This window comes from Syzygium oleosum, unplaced genomic scaffold (assembly GCF_021117445.2).
Source record: "Syzygium oleosum isolate NSW1041296 unplaced genomic scaffold, Sole_v2.1 Sole_v2.11, whole genome shotgun sequence".
Taxonomy (NCBI): Eukaryota; Viridiplantae; Streptophyta; class Magnoliopsida; order Myrtales; family Myrtaceae; genus Syzygium; species Syzygium oleosum.
Window position 1 is genome coordinate 2725170 of NW_026607495.1, and position 12054 is coordinate 2737223.

Sequence of the window (12054 nt, forward strand, 5' to 3'; positions counted from 1 at the left end):
ATAACCAAGGCATATGAGAGCCAGCGATTACATATCCATAGGGAAAAAGTGAAAGTCAATGTGGCATAAAAACATTTTCAATTGGGAATGGCAGATAGCCATAACTAAGCTTAAGTATCAGCAGAATGTCCATTCACAAGGAGAGGAACTCCTTGTGATTTTTTGATAATGTCGTTTCCAATCTCAAGGAGATCTAGACGTTGTTGCTTTTCCTTTTTGCCGAATAACCATTTTTGAAACAAGGCCATAGAGTCTTCATGAGAAAGACCTTTTAGATTATGCATTGGATAAAAATTCGTTATAGAAATGTGTGAATTTGGAATTAACTCATAAGAGGCACAGTTTGATTGAATCATGATTTAGCGTCCGAACCGTGGTGTCGGAATATGATGGATTAAAGTGGGTAATACCTCGAGTGAATTAGGCTGAAGAGTTACACAACGACCTAGAAAAAAATCAATTTCATTTTCTTCCCCAAATAAAAAAGAGAAACTCGAGCGAAACGTTTCGGATGGGTCCAATCCTTGCTTAGGCCTTGTTGCATAAATTCGTATGTATCAAATTTAATCTATCAAAAGAATTACTCCGTTGCCGTAATCTGATGGAAAATTCAAGGCTCTAAGCGTCACCAAAATCACTTTCATCCCCATCTCCTCTCTCTCTCTCTCTCTCTCTCTCTCTCTCTCTCTCTCTTTACAACTACATCACTGGGATACATATCTTGACTTTTCTTCTTCTTCTTCATCTTCCAGTCTCCCCGTTGAAACCAAAGAAGAACGCAACTCACGCAATTGACTTTTCAATGAACTCAGACGAGGGCTAATGCTTCTTCCATCCTCACCGTCCATCTTATTCGCAAGTCCCTTGAATATCGATGGCGTTACTAATCCAACTCCTGTCGCTTTAATACGTTACGGAATGGACCTCAATGTTTTTTACTTTAAGGATAATCTCACACTGGTTTGTCTTGACTTGTAAACATCTCTTCTGACCTTCCCGTAAGAAATTTCATGATTTAAACTATCATTTTTCTCACGTTTTGTACCTTTTAAATATGTCGAATTTCATATTTTAAATGTTCATGTTAAAAACGTCTTGAGTTTGTAAAAGAAATCCGATTCAAGTAAATTTCCTAATTTGGGTAGGTTTTTTGGTTTGAGTAGATTTTCTGAAAGAAGTTTTATTATGTTGGATTCAATTATCATGTTCATATAGGTAATAGAATTCTACTCGATAGACACAAACTAGAACAAACAAGAAGCATGTTAGGATTTAATGTCTGTGAGTTTTCTGTGTGAGTTCTTCGTAAGAGATTGTGAGATAACACTTGTAGGTTTTCTTTGATTGTAGTCAGTGGCTGGGAACAAATGAACATCTGAGCGATTGTAAACTTTGTACTCTCCAAATTTATAGTGGATTTCTTGGCAGCAAGCTTTCCCCATGAAGTAGGTACTTACACTCGAACCAAACTATGGAAATCTCTAGTGTCCTTATTGTTTCTTATTGATTTCTCTAGTAATTTTGCTCTCTCACGTTTGACTTAAATTACAAGATCGGTTAGCTTCTACATTATTTTTACTGCAATTGGCATCAAAGCTAAGACAAGGATTTTTAGATTTAATTTGGGGCTTTTACTTGTCTAATCATTGTGAAATGTTGTTGTAATTATTTCTGAAGCGAAAATTGAAATTGAGAACTTTAACAGCAAGAACAACTTTGGGTTGTGGAGCATTAAGATGCGTGTGCAATTAACAGCCCAAAGTTTAGCAAAGGTGTTGGATGACTAAGATGAATTGTTAGAAATGATGAAAGAGGCTATAAGGTAGAGTTGATGGAGCAAATGAAGAGTATAACCTTGTTGAATCAATTGGGTGATGTGTTAGTACAAGCAATTGAGAAGAAGAATGTAGTAGCTTTGTGGGTAAAACTTTAGGCCCTTTATGTAACAAAGGGTTTAAATTATCCTCTATACATGTTGAAAAATGATGTTTTCAATTTTGATTTGCTAAAGGTACTTCCATCTGTGTCTACTTAGATAAGTTTAACAAACTCATATGGATTTGAAGAATATTGACGAAGCCCTAATTGATGAAAAACAGGGCATGATGTCGTTGGCATTTCTACTAAAGTCATGGGAGCACTTTATAATTCGCTATTATAAGGTCATATTGTGATAACCTCAGAAGAGGTAAAATCCACCTTGCTCTATAAGAGTGGCTGAAGAAGTTGCGAGATCATAAACAAGCATATGATGTAGAACATGGACTAGTGACTCAAGGTAGAGATGAACATCGGGGTCCAGTACCCGAGGTAAAACTAGGCTGAAGTCGCGGCATAGAAAGTACAAGGTCGCGTGAAGTGCTTTGAATCATGAGAAGAGGAGTACAAAGAGAGATTGTACAAAGCTGCTAAATGGAGGTGGTAGGCAAAATGACACAAGCAATGTGGTGAATGTTGCCGAGGGGAGCACTAGTGAGGCGAAAACTGTCTTGTGTGTGATTACTAGCTCGTTAGGAGACAAACAGGTGCTAGATTTTGGGTGTTCTTATCATATGACGCCTCATTAGAACTTATTCATTACTTATCAGACTCAAAATGACGGTAGTCTTCTGATGATGAAAAATGCAGCCTGCAAAGTTGTGGAGATAATAACAATTCAGGCTCAGATGCATGATGGGGTAGAGCACGGATGAGAGACATGAGGCATATACTTGAGCTTAAGAACCTTATTTTTCTAGGGACACTCAATGGCATCGAATATAAGGACTATAGAAAGTGCAGTGCTGAAGATTTGTTAGTGTGCCGTGACAATGATGAAGGGAAATAAGGTGAGTTTTCTCTATCATTTACTAGGAAAAACCATGACAGGATTTGCTTCAATTTATCAGGTGAGTCAAACTCAAACTTGACTTAGTTATGGTATATGCGGTTGGGGCACATGAGTGAGGCAAGTATGACGATGCTGAGTGAGAGGGATTGTTGAAGGGTTAAAAGACAACGAAGCTAGACCTGTGTAAGCAAGACATCTTTCGGAAGCAATTGGGTCACAGTTCAACTATGCATTCGACAAACCAACCAGTTTATTACATTCATTTTACAAGAATCAAAGCTTGCCTTTTAATCGTGTTTTGAGCTGAAAATACTCGGTGTCTGCCAATCATTTATTTTACACCAAAATGAATTTAATCTTGCAGGCGCGGACTCTATGGACTGAAGGAAGAGAGTTGGAACACGTGGTTCCTTCTCTAGCAGAATCAGGCTCAACAGCTGAAATAGTCAGGTGCATTCACATCGGCCTCTTGTGTGTCCAGGAAGATCCTGGAGATAGATCGACAATGTCGGAAGTAGTGACGCTTTTGGGAGGTCAAACAGGAACTCTTCCGGAACCGAAAAAGCCAGATTTTTCAGTCAGTAGAGTCGTTCAAGAACTCGATTAATCATCAGCAACTAATATTTCTGTCAATTAGATGATTGTTTCTAGTATCTTGCCTAGGTGAACCAGCACGTAGATTAGTTGAGTAAGGTTTCATTAGCCCACGGTTGTAAAATTCTACGCTGGTTAGAGGAACTCGTCATGTTTTGGAAGAATTACTCCGCTCATGAAAATCGCTGTATAAACAATCGATATTATTGCACATGGAGAACGCCGACTTGTTGAGTATAAAGAAATTGCACAAATTGTGGAGACCCATGTATCCATAGGTGGATCAATGCAAATTCTGTAAACCAGAAGCTCCATATATTTTCTTGAACTGAAGCAGTGTCAATGCAATTTGGCTTTTCTCGAATAGAACTCCAGTTCTTTCCAAGTTTTGGATATTAATAATGGCTAAAACAGCATCGGATTTATGGAGATAAGTGCAGGAGGGAAAAATCTGTTCCCTTACCAATGGTCAATTTGCAATTAAATCCTCTTTTTTTTGTTCTTTTTTTTATAGCCTTTTTCTGCCTGATTTGATTAATCATAAGATAAAGATAAACGAGCAAGATCACAAATTGCCATGTCATCGACAGTCCCAACTTACGGGATTCTCGACTTGGCATCAAGAGGTTATGCCAAACTGGATTCGAATTCGAGACATCTTGCTTCTCAAATCGCTAGGTCCGGATTGCCATGTCTGAATTACATCACTTTCGCCAATTAGCTCAAGTAGTTCCTTGGATTGAGTTGCCATTGAAAATTCCCTCAACTATTGTGACATTCCGAAATTTCCGCCAATTGAAAATTATGAAATAACTGAGTTTTATGAAATGTGCTTGTAGTAAGTTCTCGCACGGAACTGATCATTCCTGGGAATGCTAACCATTAGGGAAAGGCTAATAGGGGAATTAAATTCGCACAACTAAAAGGAAATTCGATCGTGAATGGATTTCGACCATTAAATCGCGTAAGTGATAGTTTGAGCCACTGTTGGCCGATCCAAGGATAGTTAGGGATCAATTCGCCACTGTCCTAGTAGTGGATCGTGGGTGATTCCGTTGGACCACGAAACGACTTGACGAATGATTCTGAAATTATACCGAACGATCGTACCCCTCGGATCAAGTGATTGATCTTCGCGATTTTAATGACAACCGAGGTCGTCACGTACCTAACGGACTTGCACGTGACTCGATTTAGTATCAGTCATGAGTCGATTCTGCGAATTTCCCCAGCAAGCTGCCCGTTAGCTCGAGAAACGCTCGAGTTGCCTTTAATAGATTTTAATTATGGAATTTTTGCCCAAATTGGACACCGGAAAATTAGGAAGTCACGCCGGAATGTTAGGACGACGTTGCACGTGACACGTATGACTTTTTGGTGCGCTCAATTCCTTCGGAAAAATTCGATTTGGACAAGAAACGGAGGAAGTGACCATTTTACCCTTGGGAATTAATAAAGGGTTAGTTGTGTGAGAGAAGGGCATTTTGGTAAATTACCAAAAAGTTGGTCAAAATTGATTTTAAGCCCTTGACCCGCCCCCCCCCTTTCTCTCTCTCCTCTCTCTTCTTTCTTCCCCTCTCTCCCCCGTGTAATCCCCCAAATTGCCGTGAGCTTTCCCCTCCTCCACCGTGGGCTTTCCTTGGCCGTTCTTCCTCCACCGCCGGCACCGCCGCTCGCCGCCGCACGCCGGACCGCCCTCAAGCCATCGTCCACGCCGCCCTCAAGCCACCACCATCCTCAAATCTCACCATCTCTTTCTCTCCCTCTCTCTATCACGTGAGGCAAGATCCACGGCCAAGTAAGCCGCGCCGTCGCCACCCAAGCCAATTGCCGTCACTCGGGAGCCGTACGTCGTCGCCGCCATTCCCAATTAAGTGCCGCCGCTTTCCGTTCTAGCCGCGATAGTCTACAACGCGGGTAAGTCGCGCTCTAAACTCAATTTAGGACTTCGGGTATCGACGGGCGATTTTGAACGAAATCTGTATAAAGTTAGGTGCGGAATTGTATGAATTGGTAGTGTAAATTTTATGGCGGGCCTTGGGATTTAGTTCAGGCATTAATTATTGGAAATTCAGAAAAATAGGGGCTGCGAATTACTGTTCACGAGCTGTGATTTACTGTTTACAGGGCTGTGATGGTCCGATCGGGACGCAAGTTGGATTTCTAGAACCGAGATTTAATGGTGAGAAAGTCCCGTGAAGGACCGGAATCAATTTGGCGTCGTTTGGCGGGAGAAAAATAGAAATTTATGTGTTTTACGTGTGTTTTAATTATAATTGAGTTGGAATGGTGAAATTTACAATATGCGGGTGCGAAAAATTAGGGTTTATGATTGGAATTGTTTGGCGGGCCTTGATGATTATTTTTGGAATTTTTGGAGAACAATTTGAGGTGAATTATAAGTTGCGAGTTACTGTCACAAGCTGCGAATTACTGTTCACGGGGCTGTGATGATTTGTTCGGGACGCAAGTTGGATTTTTAGAACCATTATTTAATGGCGAGAAAGTGTCGTAAAGGATCGGAATTAATCCGACGCCATTTGGTTGGAGAAAATTGGCAATTTACGTGTTTTGGGCATGTTTGAATTATTCTGGATGGGGTTGATTTAATTGAGTATTTGTTTGTGTGTTATATGAGGTAACTCGAGGATGAAATGAGGATGTTTCGAGGCTGGAGTGAGACTGAATAGAGTGTCGGATGTTGTGGGATGGAATTGGCAAACTTAGAGCTCGATTTAAGGCCAGGTAGTGTCGGTTTGGTGTGTGGTAGTATGGTTAGATTGTGATGTTTAATAGGCTTGGAAATGTCGAAATTATGCCTATGAACGTGGCTGTGATTGTGGGCCCGTGAGCGGCCTTGTGTGTTTATTGAACCGTGATTTGATGGATTGAAATGTGCTTGATTATGTGCACGCGTGGGCCAAATTGAATTAATTGTTGAAATTGACCATGTCGAATGTTGAGTGAGCATGTTTTACGTGTTAATTGATGCTTGCACGGGCCACATGTGATGGGCCACTTGGGTGTGGTATATGTGTGTCGAGCATGCGCATGAGTAAGAAAGAAATGTAGTGTGGCATGTGATTGTGGAATTTATGTGAAGGTGTGGAATTGCGAGTATTGGGATCGGGCCGAGTATCATAAACTCGGGCCGCGATCATGTAGGTCTGTTGCATTTGGCACAGGCTGAGGGGCTTGAAAAAGCAAGAATAAGAATCTGTCTGAGGCACGATCAGCTCGGCTGAGACCGGGATTGGACCGAGGCATTATAAGCTCGGGTTTCGATCATGTAGGCCTGTCGCATTTGGCGCGGGCTGAGGAAAGTGTGAATGTGGGATCGGACAGAGGCGTGTGATGCTCGGGGCGCGATCGAGTATGAATGTGGGATCGGATCGAGGCGTATGATGCTCGGGGCGCAATCGAGTGTGAGTTGGGATCGGGCCTGGGGTGTGTGATGCTCAGGTCGCAATCGGGGCCTGAGGCGTGAACGAGTACGTAGGCCGGAAGTGTGGTGATGATTGGTCGTAGTGTACCTGAGGCGTGTACTTCAACGCGGGTCACTGGCGAGTGTTGTGGAAAATGAATTGTCGCAGTGTGCCTGAGGCGTGTACTTCAACGCGGGTAACCGGTACGGAATATGAAAGAGGAATGAGGATGGAAGGAACAGTGGGATGAGAATGATACATGTGCGTGTGTACATCTGACATGATTGAGTTTGAATGCTGTTGTGCGCATGATTAAGCCTAGCAATATTATTTGATGTGCCTGCAGTGTGATGTTTCAGCGTGTGTGAATATGTGTGTGATTGCGTAATTGTTTGACGGTACGTGATAGCCTAGGTGGGGTTTAGGGGTGTACTTACTGAGAAGTGTCTCACGGTTGTTTCAACCAAACCATTTCAGAGCCCCCGCCTGAGCCATGATCATATTAAGGCCGACTCGGAGCCGTCGGGTGAACAGACAGCTGAGGAGGATTCATGTGGTGATGCCGAGGACAGTGAGTCAGAGTGGACGCCTCCGAGAGGGCGTAGGGACTAGTTCTGGGAGCGAGGCAATAAATTGAGAGGGCCCCATTTTTGGATAATTTTGATCTAGGATGCTGATCCTTTTTGTATTTTGGAAGTTAATAATTACTGGTTCGGTGTGCTTGTAATAATAATGGATATTGTAAATATTATGGTGTAAGTTTGGCAATGAGAACGAATATGTTCATTCTCCCTGATTGATTCCCCAGTTTTAATTGTCCGGGATTATTTGTTAGTATCCGCTATGGTTGTAAATCTCTGATGGTTATTTGAGGTCGGCGACATTCCTGGGACGTCGCACTTATCGATCAGGTAAGGGGTGTCGCGTGCCCGTTGGGGTTCGGGGCGTGACAACTATTGCAGTTTGTCCTTGACAGAACGTTCTATTAGTAGACTAAAGAGATGAAGACAGGTCTGATATTGACAGTATAGAAAGGAAATTTCCTTGGTGGGCTACTTCCTAATAATTTACATATGCGACTTGACTTTGAATTCCTAAAACTGTCCTTCATTTGTAGGGTTTAAAATTATGGAAAACCCTAAACTGATACATATATGACAGATTTACTCAAAACTAATGTTTTGACCATAAAAAACCCAAAACTAGTACACCTATAACAAATTTGCCTCGAAATAATGTTTAAACCACCAAGAACCCAAAATTGATATATTTATGATAAATTTACCCTTCGTCGGTTTTCGTCAAATTGAATTTATACCAGAAAAATCACAACTTGACACATTTGTGGCAAACGGAGGGGAAAACCCCAAATTGATATACTTGTTAGCTGTGACACGTCATTTAACTCAGCAATTTGACGGTAAAATTTAACAGGGATTAACGGAGGATAAATTTATCACGGATGTACTAGTTTGAGGTTTGTGATGGTCAAAAAATTAGTTTGGGGTGAATATGTCACAGGTGTACCAGTTTGGATTTTTTCGTGGTACTAATCCTTATTTGTACCCTCTACTTTTGTTTTCTCGAGTCTTTCCATGTGGCGATTTTCTAATCCCAATTAACCAGCAGATCATGCAATAAAGGGTCACCCATGAAAACCAAAGCCCAGCATCAATCCCATGCAAACTGTTTTGGAGCCCATCTCTCTAATTCCTGTGGTTGCTACTTTTAACATACATGGACACGGAAACCACGTCATTTAGGAAAGGGTTGGATTTGCTGATTTCAGTGGACCCATTTCATAGGTCAGAGTCAAAGTCACTCGACCAATAGGATGCTTAGATGCATTTCCGTTCCATTCCCGCTGAAGATTAGAATGGAAGTCTTGGTCTTCTATCAGGCTTCATTGTAAAATACTTGCGTTGACCCGATTTGCTGTACTTTGTGGGGAGGGTATCGAATCTGTACTTGTGCACCTAATCTCTACACAAATCCGTTTCGTAACCACTATTTTGTGGGGAGGGTTTGTTTCATTTCTTACAAATGCCAGTCTCAGATACCAAATAAATCATGAAGCGTGAAGGATGTGCTTTCTTCCGGAATCCTGCTGATGGCTTGCATCAGTGACTCTGTGGAGAGGTGATTACTCAGAATTGGAGTGCACTAAAGAAATGATCACCTTGTTTCGTTCTCAGGTGGTCTCAAGAACCATCCTACAGCTCTGTTTTCATTGTCTTCTTCGTGGATTTCACAACCCGGTTCTGGCTGATATCCCCGAAAAGCACTGCCCGGACAACAGTTCAAATGCCACAAACAGTGCATATCGGGGCAACCTCCAGGAGCTCACTTCTTGGATGATAAAGAACGCTTCTTCCTCCAAGTTCTTTGAGGACTTGTCGGGGAACTCCCCAAATAAAGTTTATGGTCAATACATGTGCCTCAACTATGTCCCGAATTCAACATGCCACAGTTGCATAGTCAAGGGATCAGAAGACATCCTGGAGCTTTGTCCAAACAAGATGGAAGCCGTCGTTTGGGAGGAATTTTTCCAGTTGCGCATATCCGACCAAAAATTTTTCGGCTGTCTGTTCGAAATATACAAACATCAGTTCAATCCGAAAAATATATCCGACCCTGGCAAGTTCGGGTCAGTGGTGGATGAAACTTTAAGTTTTCTCGTCTGGAAAGCAGTTCCCGAGTCTCCAGGGACTTACTATGCTACTAAGGAAAAGGAATTTGAATTGGGCACGAACCAGACTTTATATGCTCTTGTTCAGTGCACTCAGGACTTAACAGTAGATGATTGTCGCAAGTGCCTCCAAGAAGCAATAAGACATGTGAAAGATTGCTGCAATTTTTCGCTCGGAGCAAGAGTTCTAAGTCCGAGTTGCTACTTGCGATATGAGTTATATAATTTCTATGAACCAAAGGAGCCGGAGAAGAAGTCTGGTAAGGTTATGCCAAAATTTTTTACCTGTAATTGTTCTTCTCCTCACGAAGTCTGTAGTTGTTAAAATTAGAACTGATTGAATCTTTGAAGAGGCTGCAACTATTTCTTGTCAAAAGCAGGGAAAAAGTGGCTGATCAAAGTTCTCACAATTTCATTGCTCTGCTTGGCGGCAATCAGTTTGTGCTCCTGGATTTTCTTCATCGTCATCAAAAGTAACAATCTTTATCCTAATGGTGATTTATGTGTCCTCCCTATATTCCAATTTATTTGTGACTCATCATGTTTGATTCCAGGGAAGAAAGACCTCGCAGATAGACAGGATCAACCTCTGGTTACTGGTGATTCTGCTCGTGGTATTCTTCCATTGCGATACACCCCGGGAAATACTCTGACTGAAATTCAAGATCATCCATATTTTGATATGAGATGCATACTTGCGGCTACTGACAACTTCTCAGATACACTAAAACTAGGACAAGGTGGATTCGGTCCAGTTTACAAGGTGGCAATAGTTCAATAAAAAAAAAGTGTTGGTTGCCGAATTTTAAATAGATACTCTTGCTTTTCTGGATTTTGTTAAGTAGTTTCTTGTTTTTGATTGAAAGGGTATTTTATGGGATGGGAGAGAAGTTGCGGCGAAGAGGCTAGAGAGCTGGTCAGAGAAGGGTTCCGAAGAATTCAGAAACGAAGTCCTGCTCATAATGAAACTTCAACATAAAAATCTGGTCCGGCTTCTTGGATTTTGTGCAGAACGAGAGGAGAAGTTGCTTGTCTATGAGTATATGCCAAATAGAAGTCTTGATGTCTTTCTCTTCGGTATACACCAGTCCTCAAGGTCTCGTAAAAAAAAAACATGCCAAATATCATATTTATCTGACATTTGGTAACTTCTTTTTTTGGTATAGACGCACAGAGAAGGATCGAGCTGAGTTGGAGCAGACGTCTGAACATAATCATCGGCGTCGCTCGAGGTCTGCTATATCTTCATGAGGATTCTCGTCAAAGAATCATCTACAGAGACCTCAAAGCAAGCAATGTGTTATTGGATTGCGACATGAACCCAAAAATCTCGGACTTTGGACTGGCAAGGATCTTTGCAGGAACAGAAAATGAAGCAAATACTGCTACACTAGTTGGAACCTAGTAAGTACAGTTTCCTTCACAGGACAGGACTTAAATGATTTTCGAGAGTTCTTTGAAGTGATATAAATCTCGGCACTTTTAGCTTGGACTTTATGTTGCTTCATTTTGCCACAAGCTGACATTTTATTCTCTACCTAGTGGTTACATGGCGCCAGAGTATGCAATGGAGGGGTTATATTCCATAAAATCGGATGTCTACAGCTTTGGAGTTCTCTTGCTTGAGATAATAACAGGGGAGAGAAATGCTGGCTTTTGGCAGTCAAGACGTGCCTCGAGTCTGCTAGCCTATGTAAGTTATAACTCGATTACACCTCCGGCTTTCACAGCATTCACGTAATTAAGACTTAATAAATTCGAAAAGAATCCTATATGAGAAATGTTTTGAGGTCACAATGACACAAAATTTGGAAGATCAGACAGTAAAATACAACAAATGTGCTATGGGATTAGACTTGTAATCTCTAATTTTTGCTTATGCTTGTTCTCTCAGACCTCGGTCATGGCATCGGTTGCTGTTTTTGTTCATATTGATGAATATTACTAGTTGCATTGCGCAACATGTTGGTCCGTTGCATCCTTTTTCTTTCGTAATTCCTGGTTGTCTTTTAGCATTAGAAATAATGGGATGACATAACTTTATTGCAGGCATGGCAATTATGGAATGAAGGAAGAGCAATGGAGTTGATGGATCCATTGCTCCACAACGAGTGTTGTCCTGAAGAATTCATGAAATGTGTCCACGTCGGACTTTTGTGCGTTCAACAAGACGCGTTCGACCGGCCGACCATGTCGGCTGTCAATGTGATGCTCAAAATGGATGCTGTAATTCTCCATCAACCTTTTAAACCCGCCTTCTCGGTCAGCGGATTCACTCATTGGTCCAATGGAGGTGTTGAAGACAGTGATTATTCCGTTAATGGCTTGACGGTTTCCACTGTGGCACCTCGGTGAGAAAAGTCTACCCTAGGAGATAAACACGGTTCCTTGTACAAGTATACTGCTTGGACATGGTAACTTGTACAATAGTTATTCGCTAAACAACCGATTCTCAACCATAAGCTGTTTAATTATGTAAGATGTCCATCTCGGCTCAAGAGACATCGACACATCGA

At 41.6% G+C, this 12054-nt stretch overlaps 1 protein-coding gene across 2 annotated transcripts; it reads left to right on the top strand.

Moving 5' to 3' along the window:
- Positions 1–8773: 8773 nt before the first annotated feature.
- Positions 8774–12054, top strand: LOC130139299 (cysteine-rich receptor-like protein kinase 15). 2 transcript variants are annotated; one of them, XM_056316006.1, is made up of 7 exons: positions 8774–9798; positions 9916–10011; positions 10093–10301; positions 10405–10615; positions 10705–10942; positions 11081–11231; positions 11588–12054. In XM_056316006.1, exons 1-7 carry the CDS (start codon positions 9021–9023, stop codon positions 11891–11893), a joined length of 1989 nt encoding a protein of 662 aa, XP_056171981.1. In that variant the 5' UTR covers positions 8774–9020; the 3' UTR covers positions 11894–12054. The 2 variants fall into 2 exon arrangements, with proteins under 2 accessions (XP_056171981.1, XP_056171982.1); XM_056316007.1 differs by having other exon boundaries at positions 8775–9798; positions 9919–10011; positions 11588–12049.